General features: G+C 49.2%; 1 protein-coding gene across 1 annotated transcript in view; it reads right to left on the bottom strand.

The window, feature by feature from the left end:
• Nucleotides 1-6944: 6944 nt before the first annotated feature.
• Nucleotides 6945-21928, bottom strand: part of LOC124014258 (NF-X1-type zinc finger protein NFXL1-like) — a gene marked incomplete at its 3' end in the record, with an annotated part of 60471 nt that continues 45487 nt past the window's right edge. The window contains 2 exon segments of the mRNA XM_046329068.1: nucleotides 6945-6966; nucleotides 8354-8442. Of these exon segments, the coding sequence (XP_046185024.1) occupies nucleotides 6945-6966; nucleotides 8354-8442 (111 nt within the window).

Here is a 21928-nt window from a genome sequence, read left to right as displayed (position 1 = left end):
CCACTAGACCGTCAGTTAACCCACTAGTTCACAGCTAACCCACTGTTCCGTCACAGCTAACCCACTGTCACAGCTAACCCCTAGTCACAGTTAACCCACTGTTCCGTCACAGCTAACCCACTGACCGTCCGTCACAGCTAACCCACTGTTCCGTAGCCAACCCACTAGACCGTCACAGTTAACCCACTGTTCCGTCACAGCTAACCCACTGCCCGTCACAGCTAACCCACTAGACCGTCACAGCTAACCCACTAGACCGTGCAACCCACTTCCGTCACAGCTAACCCACAGACCGTCACAGCCAACCCACTGTTCCGTCACAGCTAACCCACTGTTCCGTCACAGCTAACCCACTAGACCGTAGCTAACCCACTGTTCCGTCACAGCTAACCCACTGTTCCGTCACTAACCCACTGTTCCGTCACAGCTAACCCACTAGAACTAACCCACTGTTCCTAGTTCCAGCTAACCCACTAGACCGTTCCACAGCTAACCCACTGTTCCGTGTCATTAACCCAGTTAACCCACTGTTCCGTCACAGCTAACCCACTGTTCCAGTAGACCGTCACAGTTAACCCACTGTTCCAGTAACCCACAGCTAACCCACTAGACCGTCACAGCTAACCCACTGTTCCGTCACAGCTAACCCACTAGACCGTCACAGCTAACCCTAGACACAGTTAACCCGTCACAGCTAACCCACTAGACCGTCACAGCTAACCCACTAGACCGTCACAGCCAACCCACTGTTCCGTCACAGCTAACCCACTAGACCGTCACAGCTAACCCACTAGACCGTCACAGCTAACCCACTGTTCCGTCACAGCTAACCCACTAGTTCCGTCACAGTAGACCGTCACAGCTAACCCACTGTTAACCCACTAGTCACAGCTAACCCACTAGACCGTCACAGCTAACCCACTAGACCGTCACAGCTAACCCACTAGACCGTTCACTAGACCGTCACAGCTAACCCACTCACAGTTCCTAACCCACTAGACCGTCACAGCTAACCCACTGTTCCGTCACAGCTAACCCACTAGACCGTCACAGCTAACCCACTAGACCGTCACAGCTAACCCACTGTTCCGTCACAGCTAACCCACTAGACCGTCACAGCTAACCCACTAGACCGTCACAGCTAACCCACTGACCCAACCCACTAGACCGTCACAGCTAACCCACTAGACCGTCACAGCCAACCCACAGACCGTAACCCACTCACAGACCCACTGTTCCAGCTAACCCACTGTCACAGCTAACCCACTAGACCGTCACAGCTAACCCACTAGACCGTCACAGCTAACCCACTCACAGCCAACCCACTAGACCGTCAGCTAACCCACTGACACAGTTAACCCACTAGTTCCGTTCACTAGACCGTCACAGCTAACCCACTGTTCCGTCACAGCTAACCCACTGTTCCGTCACAGTTAACCCACTGTTCCGTCACAGCTAACCCACTGTCGTCACAGCTAACCCACTAGACCGTAACCCACTGTTCCGTCACCAGCTAACCCACTGTTCCGCCACAGCTAACCCACTGACCGTCCAGCTAACCCACTAGTTAACCCACTGTTCCGTCACAGCTAACCCACTAGACCGTCACAGCTAACCCACTGTTCCGTCACAGTTAACCCACTAGACCGTCACAGCTAACCCACTGTTCCGTCACAGCTAACCCACTAGTTCCGCTAACCCACTGTTCCGTCACAGCTAACCCACTGTTCCGTAACCCACTGTTCCGTCACAGCTAACCCACTGTTCCGTCACAGCTAACCCACTGACCGTCACAGCTAACCCACTAGTTCCGTCACAGCGTCACAGCTAACCCACTAGACCGTCACAGCTAACCCACTGACCGTCACAGCTAACCCACTAGACCGTCACAGCTAACCCACTGACCGTCACAGCTAACCCACTAGACCGTCAGCTAACCCACTAGACCGTCACAGCTAACCCACTAGACCGTCAACCCAGTTCCGTAACCCACTGTTCCTCACAGCAACCCACTGTTCCGTCACAGCTAACCCACTGTTCCGTCACAGCTAACCCACACCGTTAGCAACCCACTGTTCCGTCACAGCTAACCCACTGTTCCGTCACAGCCAACCCACCACAGACCGTCACAGCTAACCCACTGCCCGTCACAGCTAACCCACTAGACCGTCACAGCCAACCCACTAGACCGTCACAGCTAACCCACCAGACCGTCACAGCCAACCCACTAGACCGTCACAGCTAACCCCACCGTCACAGCTAACCCACTAGACCGACACAGCTAACCCACTAGTTCCAGCTAACCCACTAGACCGTCACAGCAACCCACTGTTCCAGTTAACCCACTAGTTCCGTAACCCACTGTTCCGTCACAGCAACCCACTGTTCCGTCACAGTTAACCCACTGTTCCGTCACAGCTAACCCACTGTTCACCAACCCACTGCCCGTCACAGCTAACCCACTAGACCGTTCCAGCTAACCCACTAGTTCCGTCACAGCTAACCCACTAGTTCCTAGACCGTCACAGCTAACCCACTAGACCGTCCTAACCCACTAGACCGTCACAGCTAACCCACTAGACCGTTAACCCACTAGACCGTCACAGCTAACCCACTAGACCGTCACAGCCAACCCACTAGACCGTCACAGCTAACCCACGTTCACTAGACCGTCCAGTTAACCCACTCCGTCACAGCCAACCCACTGTTCCGTCACAGTTAACCCACTGTTTCACAGCTAACCCACTAGACCAGCTAACCCACTGTTCCGTCACAGCTAACCCACTAGACCGTCACAGCTAACCCACTGTTCCGTCACAGCTAACCCACTGTTCCGTCACAGCTAACCCACTAGACCGTTCACTGTTCCGTCACAGTTAACCCACTGTTCCGTCACAGCAACCCACTAGACCGTCACAGCTAACCCACTGTTCCGTCACAGCTAACCCACTGTTCCGTCACAGCTAACCCACTGTTGTCCTGTTCCGTCACAGCAACCCACTGTTCCGTCACAGCTAACCCAGTTCCGTAACCCACTGTTCCGTCACAGCTAACCCACTAGACCGTCACAGCTAACCCACTGTTCCACAGTAACCCACTGTTCCGTCACAGCTAACCCACAGTTAACCCACTGTTCCGTCACAGTAACCCACAGCTAACCCACTGTTCCGTCACAGCTAACCCACTGTTCCGTCACAGCTAACCCACTGACCGTTAGCACCCACTGTTCCGTCACAGCTAACCCACTGTTCCGTCACCCAGCTAACCCACTGTTCCGTCACAGCTAACCCACTGTTCCAGCAACCCACTGTTCCGTCACAGCTAACCCACTGTTCAACCCACTGTTCCGTCACAGCTAACCCACTGTTCCGTCAACCCACTGTTCCGTCACAGCTAACCCACTGCTAACCCACTGTTCCGTCACAGCTAACCCACTGTTCCGGTTAACCCAGCTAACCCACTGTTCCGTCACAGCTAACCCACTGTTCCTAACCCACTCAGCTAACCCACCGTCACAGCTAACCCACTAGACCGTCACAGCTAACCCACTAGACCGTCACAGCTAACCCACTGTTCCGTCACAGCTAACCCAATGTTCAGTCACAGTTTTGTAGTTTTTCCAAGTCATTGCTTATCAAATATACAGTGTCTATGGGGTCATATTGCACTTCCTAAGGCGTCCACTGTAACGGAACTTGACTTTTCGTCTGGACCTAGTGTCACGCCTCACTAACAAAAAGGAGGTATTTAGACACAAATGGACTTTATCGAACAAAACAAATATTTATTGTGGAACTGGGATTCCTGGGAGTGCATTCTGATGAAGATCATCAAATGTAAGTGAATATTTACAATGGTATTTCTGACTTCTGGTATCTGTATGGCTTGTTTTGTTGTCTGAGCGCTGTACTTATTGCATGGTGTGCTTTTTCCATATAGTTTTTTAAAAATCTGACACAGCGGTTGAGGAGAAGTGGATCTAAAGTTCCATGTATAATAGTTGTATATTTGATTAATGTTTATTATGAGCATTTCTGTAAATTGATGTGGCTCCCTGCAAAATCACTACTGAACGTAACGTGCCAATGTAAACAGATTTTTGGATATAAATATGAACTTTATCGAACAAAACATACATGTATTGTGTAACGAAGTCCTATGAGTGTCATCTGATGAAGATCAAAGGTTAGTGATTAATTTTGTCTCTATTTCTGATTTTTGTGACTCCTCTCTTTGGCTGGGAAAAATGGCTGTGTTTTTCTGTGACTTGGCTCTGACCTAACAATTGTTGCTTTCGTCGTAAAGCCTTTTGAAATCGGACACTGTGGCTGGATTTACAACAACATGTTTGAGGAATTTTAATTATGAGATTTCTGTTGTTTTGAATTTTGCGCCCTGCAATTTCACTGGCTGTTGACGAGGTGGAACGCTACCGCCCCGAACGAACGACACCTGCTCATTGAACATCTCATTCCAAAATCATGGCCATTCATATGGAGTTGGTCCCCCATTGCTGCTATAACAGCCTCCTCTTCACCAGATTTCCCACCATCATGTCAAGGTGAAATGATGCATTTTGAAATTTTGACAAATGAATAAAAAATAAAAAAATTGACATGTCTTGAGTCAGTAAGTATTCAACCTCTAAGCATAAGTATGTTCAGGACTAAAACTGTCCTGAACAAGTCAGATAAAATTAGCATCAATCTCCCTCCTTCCGTTAACTCCCATGTTTTCTCGTGATCAATCTGTTTATGTTCTGTTTAGTTAAGCTCCCATTGGTTGAAAGGTCAGAGAGGGAGAGAGAGAAAGAGGGATGACATGACATTTGGAAATGAGGAAAGGAGTGAAGGAGGGACGTGAAAAGCAAACAAGACTTCTGTTGGTCTGACAACCTTTAGGTTATCACTGGAGAGAGGGAGAGACCCGGTGAGGGGAGGGAGAGACCCGATGGAGAGAGGGAGAGACCCAATGGAGAGAGGGAGAGGGATGGAGAGAGGGAGAGACCCGAGGGAGAGGGATGGAGAGAGGGAGAGACCCGGTGGAGAGAGGGAGAGACCCGGTGGAGAGAGGGAGAGACCCGGTGGAGAGAGGGAGAGACCCGGTGGAGAGAGGGAGAGACCCGGTGGAGAGAGGGAGAGACCCGGTGGAGAGAGGGAGAGACCCGGTGGAGAGAGGGAGAGACCCGGTGGAGAGGGAGACCCGGTGGAGAGGGAGACCCGGTGGAGAGGGAGACCCGGTGGAGAGAGAGACCCGGTGGAGAGAGAGACCCGGTGGAGAGAGAGACCCGGTGGAGAGAGAGACCCGGTGGAGAGAGACCCGGTGGAGAGAGAGACCCGGTGGAGAGAGAGACCCGGTGGAGAGAGAGACCCGGTGGAGAGAGAGACCCGGTGGAGAGAGAGACCCGGTGGAGAGAGAGACCCGGTGGAGAGAGAGACCCGGTGGAGAGAGAGACCCGGTGGAGAGAGAGACCCGGTGGAGAGAGAGACCCGGTGGAGAGAGAGACCCGGTGGAGAGAGAGACCCGGTGGAGAGAGAGACCCGGTGGAGAGAGAGACCCGGTGGAGAGACAGACCCGGTGGAGAGAGAGACCCGGTGGAGTGGGAGACCCGGTGGAGAGAGAGACCCGGTGGAGAGAGAGACCCGGTGGAGAGGGAGGGAGAGACCCGATGGAGAGACCCGATGGAGAGAGGGATGGAGAGAGGGAGAGACCCGGTGGAGAGAGGGAGAGACCCGGTGGAGAGAGGGAGAGACCCGGTGGAGAGAGGAGAGAGACCCGGTGGAGAGAGAGACCCGGTGGAGAGAGAGACCCGGTGGAGAGAGAGACCCGGTGGAGAGAGAGACCCGGTGGAGAGAGAGACCCGGTGGAGAGGGAGGGAGAAACCCGGTGGAGAGGGAGGGAGAGACCCGGTGGAGAGAGAGAGAGACCCGGTGTGGAGAGAGAGAGACCCGGTGTGGAGAGAGAGAGACCCGGTGAGGAGAGAGAGAGACCCGGTGTGGAGAGAGAGAGACCCGGTGAGGAGAGAGAGAGGGATGGAGAGAGAGAGAGACCCGGTGAGGGGGGAGAGACCCGGTGGAGCGAGGGAGAGGGATGGAGAGAGGGAGAGACCCGGTGAGGGGGGAGAGAGACCCGATGGAGAGAGGGAGAGGGATGGAGAGAGGGAGAGACCCGGTGAGGGGGGAGAGACCCGGTGGAGCGAGAGAGAGACCCGGTGAGGAGAGAGAGAGACCCGGTGAGGAGAGAGAGAGAGGGATGGAGAGAGAGAGAGACCCGGTGGAGCGAGAGAGAGGACCCGGTGAGGAGAGAGGGAGAGACCCGGTGGAGAGAGAGAGAGAGACCCGGTGGAGAGAGAGAGAGACCCGATGGAGAGAGAGAGGGACACGGTGAGGGGAGAGGGACACGGTGAGGGGAGAGGGACACGGTGAGGGGAGAGGGACACGGTGAGGGGAGAGGGACACGGTGAGGGGAGAGGGACACGGTGAGGGGAGAGGGACACGGTGAGGGGAGAGGGACACGGTGAGGGGAGAGGGACACGGTGAGGGGAGAGGGACACGGTGAGGGGAGAGGGACACGGTGAGGGAGAGGGACACGGTGAGGGGAGAGGGACACGGTGAGGGGAGAGGGACACGGTGAGGGGAGAGGGGAGAGGCACACGGTGAGGGGAGAGGCACACGGTGAGGGGAGAGGCACACGGTGAGGGGAGAGGGACACGGTGAGGGGAGAGGGACACGGTGAGCGGAGAGGGACACGGTGAGGGGAGAGGCACACGGTGAGGGGAGAGGGACACGGTGAGGGGAGAGAGACACGGTGAGGGGAGAGGGACACGGTGAGGGGAGAGGGACACGGTGAGGGGAGAGGGACACGGTGAGGGGAGAGGGGAGAGGCACACGGTGAGGGGAGAGGGGGGGATGTGGAAAGTAAATAACCAAAAGTTCTCAGCTTACCTCATGCTCTCCAAGACAGGCCCTGTACAGAGAGGAAAATATGAGTTCAGTCTGCATCTCCCCCAGCTGCCTGCAGCGCAGTGACGCACTCTAGGATCACACCAGCATGACCACATGTCCCGAGCGCCACTGGCCGTGTGAGGTGTGGGGGCGCTAACCGCTGGCCTTGGGGGTTAACCGCTGGCCGCGGGGGGTAACCGATGGCCGCGGGGGTGGTGGGGGTAACCGCTAGCCGCGGGGGTAACCGCTGTGTTGCTGTGTGTATGTGTGTGTCTGTGTGTTACTGTGTGTGTGTGTTACTGTGTGTGTGTGTGTTACTGTGTGTGTGTGTGTTACTGTGTGTGTGTGTGTTGCTGTGTGTGTGTGTGTTGCTGTGTGTGTGTTGCTGTGTGTGTGTTACTGTGTGTGTGTTACTGTGTGTGTGTTGCTGTGTGTGTGTTGCTGTGTGTGTGTTGCGTGTGTGTGTGTGTGTGTGTGTGTGTGTGTGTGTGTGTGTGTGTGTGTGTGTGTGTGTGTGTGTGTGTGTGTGTGTGTGTGTGTGTGTGTGTGTGTGTGTGTGTGTGTGTGTGTGTGTGTGTGTGTGTGTGTGTTAATGTGTTACTGTGTGTGTGTGTGTTACTGTGTGTGTGTGTGTTACTGTGTGTGTGTGTTACTGTGTGTGTGTGTTACTGTGTGTGTGTGTTACTGTGTGTGTGTGTTACTGTGTGTGTGTGTTACTGTGTGTGTGTGTTACTGTGTGTGTGTGTTACTGTGTGTGTGTGTTACTGTGTGTGTGTGTTACTGTGTGTGTGTGTTACTGTGTGTGTGTGTTACTGTGTGTGTGTGTTACTGTGTGTGTGTGTTACTGTGCGTGTGTGTGTTACTGTGTGTGTGTGTTACTGTGTGTGTGTGTTACTGTGTGTGTGTGTGTTACTGTGTGTGTGTGTGTTACTGTGTGTGTGTGTGTTACTGTGTGTGTGTGTGTTACTGTGTGTGTGTGTGTGTGTTACTGTGTGTGTGTGTGTTACTGTGTGTGTGTGTGTGTTACTGTGTGTGTGTGTGTGTTACTGTGTGTGTGTGTGTGTGTTACTGTGTGTGCGTTGCTGTGTGTATGTGTGTGTGTTAATGTGTGTGTGATACTGTGTGTGTGTTACTGTGTGTGTGTTACTGTGTGTGTGTTAATGTGTGTGTGTTAATGTGTGTGTGTTAATGTGTGTGTGTTACTGTGTGTGTGTTACTGTGTGTGTGTGTGTTAATGTGTGTGTGTTAATGTGTGTGTGTTAATGTGTGCGTGTTGCTGTGTGTATGTGTGTGTGTTAATGTGTGTGTGTTAATGTGTGTGTGTTAATGTGTGTGTGTTAATGTGTGCGTGTTGCTGTGTGTATGTGTGTGTGTTAATGTGTGCGTTACTGTGTGTGTGTGTAACATACGTGGGTATAGGGACCAGGCAGGGCGGGCAGGGGAGAGCTTTACGGACAAACGCAGGCTCTGACGACTGCTCCCACGGGCCTGCTAGGACCTGCAAAACAAGCTGAGACTGAGTATCCCAGCATACATGGAGGAGTCCAGGATAAACATCCTGAATCAGCTGTTCTGATAGGTCCTGACATAACTACTGCTATAATCATTATGTAAACCACAACACTGAGGCCCCAACTACTAACCCAGTCCCTATACTAACCCGGTCCCTATACTAACCTATACTAACCCGGTCCCTATACTAACCTATACTAACCCAGTCCCTATACTAACCTATACTAACTAGGTCCCTATACTAACCTATACTAACCCAGTCCCTATACTAACCCGGTCCCTATACTAACCCGGTCCCTATACTAACCCAGTCCCTATACTAACCTATACTAACCCAGTCCCTATACTAACCCAGTCCCTATACTAAACGAGCCCCTATACTAAACGAGTCCCTATACTAACCCAGTCCCTATACTAACCCGGTCCCTATACTAACCCGGTCCCTACACTAACCCGGTCCCTACACTAACCCAGTCCCTATACTAACCTATACTAACCCAGTCCCTATACTAACCCAGTCCCTATACTAACCCAGTCCCTATACTAACCCAGTCCCTATACTAACCCAGTCCCTATACTAACCCAGTCCCTATACTAACCTATACTAACCCAGTCCCTATACTAACCCAGTCCCTATACTAACCCGGTCCCTATACTAACCCGGTCCCTATACTAACCTATACTAACCCGGTCCCTATACTAACCTATACTAACCCAGTCCCTATACTAACCCAGTCCCTATACTAACCCAGTCCCTATACTAACCTATACTAACCCAGTCCCTATACTAACCCAGACAAGGGAAACAGACCCCTATACTAACCCAGTCCCTATACTAACCCAGACAAGGGAAACAGGCCCCTATACTAACCCAGTCCCTATACTAACCCAGTCCCTATATTAACCTATACTAACCCGGTCCCTATACTAACCCGGTCCCTATACTAACCTATACTAACCCAGTCCCTATACTAACCTATACTAACCCAGTCCCTATACTAACCTATACTAACCCAGTCCCTATACTAACCCAGTCCCATACTAACCCAGTCCCTATACTAACCCATACTAACCCGGTCCCTATACTAACCCAGTCCCTATACTAACCGAGTCCTTATACTAACCCAGTCCCTATACTAACCCGGTCCCTATACTAACCTATACTAACCCGGTCCCTATACTAACCTATACTAACCCGGTCCCTATACTAACCCAGTCCCTATACTAACCCAGTCCCTATACTAACCCAGTCCCTATACTAACCCAGTCCCTATACTAACCTATACTAACCTATACTAACCCGGTCCCTATACTAACCCAGTCCCTATACTAACCCAGTCCCTATACTAACCCAGTCCCTATACTAACCCGGTCCCTATACTAACCTATACTAACCCGGTCCCTATACTAACCTATACTAACCCGGTCCCTATACTAACCTATACTAACCCGGTCCCTATACTAACCCGGTCCCTATACTAACCCGGTCCCTATACTAACCTATACTCACCCGGTCCCTATACTAACCTATACTCACCCGGTCCCTATACTAACCCAGTCCCTATACTAACCCGGTCCCTATACTAACCCGGTCCCTATACTAACCTATACTAACCCGGTCCCTATACTAACCTATACTAACCCGGTCCCTATACTAAGCCGGTCCCTATACTAACCTATACTCACCCGGTCCCTATACTAACCTATACTCACCCGGTCCCTATACTAACCCAGTCCCTATACTAACCCGGTCCCTATACTAACCCAGTCCCTATACTAACCTATACTAACCCAGTCCCTATACTAACCCAGTCCCTATACTAACCCAGTCCCTATACTAACCCAGTCCCTATACTAACCCAGTCCCTATACTAACCCAGTCCCTATACTAACCCAGTCCCTATACTAACCTATACTAACCCGGTCCCTATACTAACCCAGTCCCTATACTAACCTATACTAACCCGGTCCCTATACTAACCCAGTCCCTATACTAACCCAGTCCCTATACTAACCCAGTCCCTATACTAACCTATACTAACCCAGTCCCTATACTAACCCGGTCCTTATACTAACCCAGTCCCTATACTAACCCAGTCCCTATACTAACCCAGTCCCTATACTAACCCAGTCCCTATACTAACCCAGTCCCTATACTAACCCAGTCCCTACACTAACCCAGTCCCTACACTAACCCAGTCCCTACACTAACCCAGTCCCTACACTAACCCAGTCCCTACACTAACCCAGTCCCTACACTAACCCAGTCCCTACACTAACCCAGTCCCTACACTAACCCAGTCCCTACACTAACCCAGTCCCTATACTAACCCAGTCCCTATACTAACCCAGTCCCTATACTAACCCAGTCCCTATACTAACCTATACTAACCCAGTCCCTATACTAACCCAGTCCCTACACTAACCTATACTAACCCAGTCCCTATAGTAACCCAGTCCCTATACTAACCCAGTCCCTACACTAACCTATACTAACCCAGTCCCTATACTAACCCAGTCCCTATACTAACCCAGTCCCTATACTAACCCAGTCCCTATACTAACCTATACTAACCCGGTCCCTATACTAACCCAGTCCCTATACTAACCTATACTAACCCGGTCCCTATACTAACCCAGTCCCTATACTAACCTATACTAACCCAGTCCCTATACTAACCCGGTCCTTATACTAACCCAGTCCCTATACTAACCCAGTCCCTATACTAACCCAGTCCCTATACTAACCCAGTCCCTATACTAACCCAGTCCCTATACTAACCCAGTCCCTATACTAACCTATACTAACCCAGTAACCCAGTCCCTATACTAACCCAGTCCCTATACTAACCTATACTAACCCAGTCCCTATACTAACCCAGTCCCTACACTAACCTATACTAACCCAGTCCCTATACTAACCCAGTCCCTATACTAACCCAGTCCCTACACTAACCTATACTAACCCAGTCCCTATACTAACCCAGTCCCTATACTAACCCAGTCCCTATACTAACCTATACTAACCCAGTCCCTATACTAACCCAGCCCCTGTACTAACCCAGTCCCTATACTAACCCAGTCCCTACACTAACCTATACTAACCCAGTCCCTATACTAACCCAGTCCCTATACTAACCCAGTCCCTACACTAACCCAGTCCCTACACTAACCTATACTAACCCAGTCCCTATACTAACCCAGTCCCTATACTAACCCAGTCCCTACACTAACCTATACTAACCCAGTCCCTACACTAACCCAGTCCCTATACTAACCCAGTCCCTACACTAACCTATACTAACCCAGTCCCTATACTAACCCAGTCCTATACTAACCTATACTAACCCAGTCCCTATACTAACCCAGCCCCTGTACTAACCCAGTCCCTATACTAACCCAGTCCCTACACTAACCTATACTAACCTATACTAACCCAGTCCCTATACTAACCCAGTCCCTATACTAACCCAGTCCCTACACTAACCCAGTCCCTACACTAACCTATACTAACCCAGTCCCTATACTAACCCAGTCCCTATACTAACCCAGTCCCTACACTAACCTATACTAACCCAGTCCCTATACTAACCCAGTCCCTATACTAACCCAGTCCTATACTAACCTATACTAACCCAGTCCCTATACTAACCCAGTCCCATACTAACCCAGTCCCTATACTAACCCATACTAACCCGGTCCCTATACTAACCCAGTCCCTATACTAACCCAGTCCCTATACTAACCCAGTCCCTATACTAACCCGGTCCCTATACTAACCCGGTCCCTATACTAACCTATACTAACCCGGTCCCTATACTAACCTATACTAACCCGGTCCCTATACTAACCCAGTCCCTATACGAACCCAGTCCCTATACTAACCCAGTCCCTATACTAACCCAGTCCCTATACTAACCCGGTCCCTATACTAACCTATACTAACCCGGTCCCTATACTAACCTATACTAACCCGGTCCCTATACTAACCTATACTAACCCGGTCCCTATACTAACCTATACTAACCCGGTCCCTATACTAACCTATACTAACCCGGTCCCTATACTAACCCGGTCCCTATACTAACCTATACTCACCCGGTCCCTATACTAACCTATACTCACCCGGTCCCTATACTAACCCAGTCCCTATACTAACCCAGTCCCTATACTAACCCAGTCCCTATACTAACCCAGTCCCTATACTAACCCAGTCCCTATACTAACCCAGTCCCTATACTAACCCAGTCCCTATACTAACCCAGTCCCTATACTAACCCAGTCCCTATACTAACCCAGTCCCTATACTAACCCAGTCCCTATACTAACCTATACTAACCCGGTCCCTATACTAACCCAGTCCCTATACTAACCTATACTAACCCGGTCCCTATACTAACCCAGTCCCTATACTAACCTATACTAACCCGGTCCCTATACTAACCCGGTCCTTATACTAACCCAGTCCCTATACTAACCCAGTCCCTATACTAACCCAGTCCCTATACTAACCCAGTCCCTATACTAACCTATACTAACCCAGTCCCTACACTAACCCAGTCCCTACACTAACCCAGTCCCTACACTAACCCAGTCCCTACACTAACCCAGTCCCTACACTAACCCAGTCCCTATACTAACCCAGTCCCTATACTAACCCAGTCCCTATACTAACCCAGTCCCTACACTAACCTATACTAACCCAGTCCCTATACTAACCCAGTCCCTATACTAACCCAGTCCCTATACTAACCTATACTAACCTAGTCCCTATACTAACCCAGCCCCTGTACTAACCCAGTCCCTATACTAACCCAGTCCCTACACTAACCTATACTAACCCAGTCCCTATACTAACCCAGTCCCTATACTAACCCAGTCCCTACACTAACCCAGTCCCTACACTAACCTATACTAACCCAGTCCCTATACTAACCCAGTCCCTATACTAACCCAGTCCCTACACTAACCTATACTAACCCAGTCCCTATACTAACCCAGTCCCTATACTAACCCAGTCCCTACACTAACCTATACTAACCCAGTCCCTATACTAACCCAGTCCCTATACTAACCCAGTCCCTATACTAACCCGGTCCCTATACTAACCCGGTCCCTACACTAACCCAGTCCCTACACTAACCCAGTCCCTATACTAACCCAGTCCCTATACTAACCCAGTCCCTATACTAACCCGGTCCCTATACTAACCCGGTCCCTATACTAACCCGGTCCCTATACTAACCCAGTCCCTACACTAACCCAGTCCCTACACTAACCCAGTCCCTATACTAACCCAGTCCCTATACTAACCCAGTCCCTATACTAACCCAGTCCCTATACTAACCCAGTCCCTATACTAACCCAGTCCCTATACTAACCTATACTAACCCAGTCCCTATACTAACCCCGTCCCTATACTAACCCGGTCCCTACACTAACCCGGTCCCTACACTAACCCAGTCCCTATACTAACCTATACTAACCCAGTCCCTATACTAACCCAGTCCCTATACTAACCCAGTCCCTATACTAACCCATACTAACCCGGTCCCTATACTAACCTATACTAACCCGGTCCCTATACTAACCTATACTAACCCGGTCCCTATACTAACCCAGTCCCTATACTAACCCAGTCCCTATACTAACCCAGTCCCTATACTAACCCAGTCCCTATACTAACCCAGTCCCTATACTAACCCAGTCCCTATACTAACCCAGTCCCTATACTAACCTATACTAACCCAGTCCCTATACTAACCCAGACAAGGGAAACAGGCCCCTATACTAACCCAGTCCCTATACTAACCCAGACAAGGGAAACAGGCCCCTATACTAACCCAGTCCCTATACTAACCCAGACAAGGGAAACAGGCCCCTATACTAACCCAGACAAGGGAAACAGGCCCCTATACTAACCCAGTCCCTATACTAACCTATACTAACCCGGTCCCTATACTAACCCAGTCCCTATACTAACCTATACTAACCCAGTCTCTATACTAACCTATACTAACCCAGTCCCTATACTAACCCAGTCCCTATACTAACCCATACTAACCCGGTCCCTATACTAACCCAGTCCCTATACTAACCCAGTCCCTATACTAACCTATACTAACCCGGTCCCTATACTAACCCAGTCCCTATACTAACCCAGTCCCTATACTAACCCAGTCCCTATACTAACCTATACTAACCCGGTCCCTATACTAACCCAGTCCCTATACTAACCCAGTCCCTATACTAACCCAGTCCCTATACTAACCTATACTAACCCAGTCCCTATACTAACCCAGTCCCTATACTAACCCAGTCCCTATACTAACCTATACTAACCCGGTCCCTATACTAACCTATACTAACCCGGTCCCTATACTAACCTATACTAACCCGGTCCCTATACTAACCTATACTAACCCGGTCCCTATACTAACCCAGTCCCTATACTAACCTATACTAACCCGGTTCCTATACTAAACTATACTCACCCGGTCCCTATACTAACCTATACTCACCCGGTCCCTATACTAACCTATACTCACCCGGTCCCTATACTAACCCAGTCCCTATACTAACCCAGTCCCTATACTAACCCAGTCCCTATACTAACCCAGTCCCTATACTAACCTATACTAACCTATACTAACCCGGTCCCTATACTAACCCAGTCCCTATACTAACCTATACTAACCCGGTCCCTATACTAACCCAGTCCCTATACTAACCTATACTAACCCGGTCCCTATACTAACCCAGTCCCTATACTAACCTATACTAACCCAGTCCCTATACTAACCCAGTCCCTATACTAACCTATACTAACCCAGTCCCTATACTAACCCAGTCCCTATACTAACCCAGTCCCTATACTAACCCAGTCCCTATACTAACCCAGCCCCTATACTAACCCAGTCCCTATACTAACCCAGTCCCTATACTAACCCAGTCCCTATACTAACCTATACTAACCCAGTCCCTATACTAACCCATACTAACCCAGTCCCTATACTAACCCAGTCCCTACACTAACCCAGTCCCTACACTAACCCAGTCCCTACACTAACCCAGTCCCTACACTAACCCAGTCCCTATACTAACCCAGTCCCTATACTAACCCAGTCCCTATACTAACCCAGTCCCTATACTAACCCAGTCCCTATACTAACCCAATCCCTATACTAACCCAGTCCCTATACTAACCTATACTAACCCAGTCCCTATACTAACCCAGTCCCTACACTAACCTATACTAACCCAGTCCCTATACTAACCCAGTCCCTATACTAACCCAGTCCCTATACTAACCCAGTCCCTATACTAACCTATACTAACCCGGTCCCTATACTAACCTATACTAACCCGGTCCCTATACTAACCTATACTAACCCGGTCCCTATACTAACCTATACTAACCCGGTCCCTATACTAACCCAGTCCCTATACTAACCTATACTAACCCGGTTCCTATACTAACCTATACTCACCCGGTCCCTATACTAACCTATACTCACCCGGTCCCTATACTAACCTATACTCACCCGGTCCCTATACTAACCCAGTCCCTATACTAACCCAGTCCCTATACTAACCCAGTCCCTATACTAACCCAGTCCCTATACTAACCTATACTAACCTATACTAACCCGGTCCCTATACTAACCCAGTCCCTATACTAACCTATACTAACCCGGTCCCTATACTAACCCAGTCCCTATACTAACCTATACTAACCCGGTCCCTATACTAACCCAGTCCCTATACTAACCTATACTAACCCAGTCCCTATACTAACCCAGTCCCTATACTAACCCAGTCCCTATACTAACCCAGTCCCTATACTAACCCAGTCCCTATACTAACCCAGTCCCTATACTAACCCAGTCCCTATACTAACCTATACTAACCCGGTCCCTATACTAACCCAGTCCCTATACTAACCTATACTAACCCGGTCCCTATACTAACCCAGTCCCTATACTAACCTATACTAACCCGGTCCCTATACTAACCCGGTCCTTATACTAACCCAGTCCCTATACTAACCCAGTCCCTATACTAACCCAGTCCCTATACTAACCCAGTCCCTATACTAACCTATACTAACCCAGTCCCTACACTAACCCAGTCCCTACACTAACCCAGTCCCTACACTAACCCAGTCCCTACACTAACCCAGTCCCTATACTAACCCAGTCCCTATACTAACCCAGTCCCTATACTAACCCAGTCCCTATACTAACCTATACTAACCCAGTCCCTATACTAACCCAGTCCCTACACTAACCTATACTAACCCAGTCCCTATACTAACCCAGTCCCTATACTAACCCAGTCCCTACACTAACCTATACTAACCCAGTCCCTATACTAACCCAGTCCCTATACTAACCCAGTCCCTATACTAACCTATACTAACCTAGTCCCTATACTAACCCAGCCCCTGTACTAACCCAGTCCCTATACTAACCCAGTCCCTACACTAACCTATACTAACCCAGTCCCTATACTAACCCAGTCCCTATACTAACCCAGTCCCTACACTAACCCAGTCCCTACACTAACCTATACTAACCCAGTCCCTATACTAACCCAGTCCCTATACTAACCCAGTCCCTACACTAACCTATACTAACCCAGTCCCTATACTAACCCAGTCCCTATACTAACCCAGTCCCTACACTAACCTATACTAACCCAGTCCCTATACTAACCCAGTCCCTATACTAACCCGGTCCCTATACTAACCCGGTCCCTACACTAACCCAGTCCCTACACTAACCCAGTCCCTATACTAACCCAGTCCCTATACTAACCCAGTCCCTATACTAACCCGGTCCCTATACTAACCCGGTCCCTATACTAACCCGGTCCCTATACTAACCCAGTCCCTACACTAACCCAGTCCCTACACTAACCCAGTCCCTATACTAACCCAGTCCCTATACTAACCCAGTCCCTATACTAACCCAGTCCCTATACTAACCCAGTCCCTATACTAACCCAGTCCCTATACTAACCTATACTAACCCAGTCCCTATACTAACCCCGTCCCTATACTAACCCGGTCCCTACACTAACCCGGTCCCTACACTAACCCAGTCCCTATACTAACCTATACTAACCCAGTCCCTATACTAACCCAGTCCCTATACTAACCCAGTCCCTATACTAACCCATACTAACCCGGTCCCTATACTAACCTATACTAACCCGGTCCCTATACTAACCTATACTAACCCGGTCCCTATACTAACCCAGTCCCTATACTAACCCAGTCCCTATACTAACCCAGTCCCTATACTAACCCAGTCCCTATACTAACCCAGTCCCTATACTAACCCAGTCCCTATACTAACCCAGTCCCTATACTAACCTATACTAACCCAGTCCCTATACTAACCCAGACAAGGGAAACAGGCCCCTATACTAACCCAGTCCCTATACTAACCCAGACAAGGGAAACAGGCCCCTATACTAACCCAGTCCCTATACTAACCCAGACAAGGGAAACAGGCCCCTATACTAACCCAGTCCCTATACTAACCTATACTAACCCGGTCCCTATACTAACCCAGTCCCTATACTAACCTATACTAACCCAGTCCCTATACTAACCTATACTAACCCAGTCCCTATACTAACCCAGTCCCTATACTAACCCATACTAACCCGGTCCCTATACTAACCCAGTCCCTATACTAACCCAGTCCCTATACTAACCTATACTAACCCGGTCCCTATACTAACCCAGTCCCTATACTAACCCAGTCCCTATACTAACCCAGTCCCTATACTAACCCAGTCCCTATACTAACCTATACTAACCCAGCCCCTATACTAACCCAGTCCCTATACTAACCCGGTCCCTATACTAACCCAGTCCCTATACTAACCCAGTCCCTATACTAACCCAGTCCCTATACTAACCCAGTCCCTATACTAACCCAGTCCCTATACTAACCCAGTCCCTATACTAACCCAGTCCCTATACTAACCCAGTCCCTATACTAACCCAGTCCCTATACTAACCCAGTCCCTATACTAACCTATACTAACCCGGTCCCTATACTAACCCAGTCCCTATACTAACCTATACTAACCCGGTCCCTATACTAACCCAGTCCCTATACTAACCTATACTAACCCGGTCCCTATACTAACCCGGTCCTTATACTAACCCAGTCCCTATACTAACCCAGTCCCTATACTAACCCAGTCCCTATACTAACCCAGTCCCTATACTAACCTATACTAACCCAGTCCCTACACTAACCCAGTCCCTACACTAACCCAGTCCCTACACTAACCCAGTCCCTACACTAACCCAGTCCCTATACTAACCCAGTCCCTATACTAACCCAGTCCCTATACTAACCCAGTCCCTATACTAACCTATACTAACCCAGTCCCTATACTAACCCAGTCCCTACACTAACCTATACTAACCCAGTCCCTATACTAACCCAGTCCCTATACTAACCCAGTCCCTACACTAACCTATACTAACCCAGTCCCTATACTAACCCAGTCCCTATACTAACCCAGTCCCTATACTAACCTATACTAACCTAGTCCCTATACTAACCCAGCCCCTGTACTAACCCAGTCCCTATACTAACCCAGTCCCTACACTAACCTATACTAACCCAGTCCCTATACTAACCCAGTCCCTATACTAACCCAGTCCCTACACTAACCCAGTCCCTACACTAACCTATACTAACCCAGTCCCTATACTAACCCAGTCCCTATACTAACCCAGTCCCTACACTAACCTATACTAACCCAGTCCCTATACTAACCCAGTCCCTATACTAACCCAGTCCCTACACTAACCTATACTAACCCAGTCCCTATACTAACCCAGTCCCTATACTAACCCGGTCCCTATACTAACCCGGTCCCTACACTAACCCAGTCCCTACACTAACCCAGTCCCTATACTAACCCAGTCCCTATACTAACCCAGTCCCTATACTAACCCGGTCCCTATACTAACCCGGTCCCTATACTAACCCGGTCCCTATACTAACCCAGTCCCTACACTAACCCAGTCCCTACACTAACCCAGTCCCTATACTAACCCAGTCCCTATACTAACCCAGTCCCTATACTAACCCAGTCCCTATACTAACCCAGTCCCTATACTAACCCAGTCCCTATACTAACCTATACTAACCCAGTCCCTATACTAACCCCGTCCCTATACTAACCCGGTCCCTACACTAACCCGGTCCCTACACTAACCCAGTCCCTATACTAACCTATACTAACCCAGTCCCTATACTAACCCAGTCCCTATACTAACCCAGTCCCTATACTAACCCATACTAACCCGGTCCCTATACTAACCTATACTAACCCGGTCCCTATACTAACCTATACTAACCCGGTCCCTATACTAACCCAGTCCCTATACTAACCCAGTCCCTATACTAACCCAGTCCCTATACTAACCCAGTCCCTATACTAACCCAGTCCCTATACTAACCCAGTCCCTATACTAACCCAGTCCCTATACTAACCCAGTCCCTATACTAACCTATACTAACCCAGTCCCTATACTAACCCAGACAAGGGAAACAGGCCCCTATACTAACCCAGTCCCTATACTAACCCAGACAAGGGAAACAGGCCCCTATACTAACCCAGTCCCTATACTAACCCAGACAAGGGAAACAGGCCCCTATACTAACCCAGTCCCTATACTAACCTATACTAACCCGGTCCCTATACTAACCCAGTCCCTATACTAACCTATACTAACCCAGTCCCTATACTAACCTATACTAACCCAGTCCCTATACTAACCCAGTCCCTATACTAACCCATACTAACCCGGTCCCTATACTAACCCAGTCCCTATACTAACCCAGTCCCTATACTAACCTATACTAACCCGGTCCCTATACTAACCCAGTCCCTATACTAACCCAGTCCCTATACTAACCCAGTCCCTATACTAACCTATACCAACCCGGTCCCTATACTAACCCAGTCCCTATACTAACCCAGTCCCTATACTAACCTATACTAACCCAGTCCCTATACTAACCCAGTCCCTATACTAACCCAGTCCCTATACTAACCTATACTAACCCGGTCCCTATACTAACCTATACTAACCCGGTCCCTATACTAACCTATACTAACCCGGTCCCTATACTAACCTATACTAACCCGGTCCCTATACTAACCCAGTCCCTATACTAACCTATACTAACCCGGTTCCTATACTAAACTATACTCACCCGGTCCCTATACTAACCTATACTCACCCGGTCCCTATACTAACCTATACTCACCCGGTCCCTATACTAACCCAGTCCCTATACTAACCCAGTCCCTATACTAACCCAGTCCCTATACTAACCCAGTCCCTATACTAACCTATACTAACCTATACTAACCCGGTCCCTATACTAACCCAGTCCCTATACTAACCTATACTAACCCGGTCCCTATACTAACCCAGTCCCTATACTAACCTATACTAACCCGGTCCCTATACTAACCCAGTCCCTATACTAACCTATACTAACCCAGTCCCTATACTAACCCAGTCCCTATACTAACCCAGTCCCTATACTAACCCAGCCCCTATACTAACCCAGTCCCTATACTAACCCAGTCCCTATACTAACCCAGTCCCTATACTAACCTATACTAACCCAGTCCCTATACTAACCCATACTAACCCAGTCCCTATACTAACCCAGTCCCTACACTAACCCAGTCCCTACACTAACCCAGTCCCTACACTAACCCAGTCCCTACACTAACCCAGTCCCTATACTAACCCAGTCCCTATACTAACCCAGTCCCTATACTAACCCAGTCCCTATACTAACCCAGTCCCTATACTAACCCAATCCCTATACTAACCCAGTCCCTATACTAACCTATACTAACCCAGTCCCTATACTAACCCAGTCCCTACACTAACCTATACTAACCCAGTCCCTATACTAACCCAGTCCCTATACTAACCCAGTCCCTATACTAACCTATACTAACCCGGTCCCTATACTAACCTATACTAACCCGGTCCCTATACTAACCTATACTAACCCGGTCCCTATACTAACCTATACTAACCCGGTCCCTATACTAACCCAGTCCCTATACTAACCTATACTAACCCGGTTCCTATACTAACCTATACTCACCCGGTCCCTATACTAACCTATACTCACCCGGTCCCTATACTAACCTATACTCACCCGGTCCCTATACTAACCCATTCCCTATACTAACCCAGTCCCTATACTAACCCAGTCCCTATACTAACCCAGTCCCTATACTAACCTATACTAACCTATACTAACCCGGTCCCTATACTAACCCAGTCCCTATACTAACCTATACTAACCCGGTCCCTATACTAACCCATTCCCTATACTAACCTATACTAACCCGGTCCCTATACTAACCCAGTCCCTATACTAACCTATACTAACCCAGTC

Source organism: Oncorhynchus gorbuscha, linkage group LG25 (assembly GCF_021184085.1).
Source record: "Oncorhynchus gorbuscha isolate QuinsamMale2020 ecotype Even-year linkage group LG25, OgorEven_v1.0, whole genome shotgun sequence".
Classification (NCBI taxonomy): domain Eukaryota; kingdom Metazoa; phylum Chordata; class Actinopteri; order Salmoniformes; family Salmonidae; genus Oncorhynchus; species Oncorhynchus gorbuscha.
Note: the sequence above shows the minus strand (reverse complement) of the source record. Positions and strands in the feature narration are given on the sequence as shown.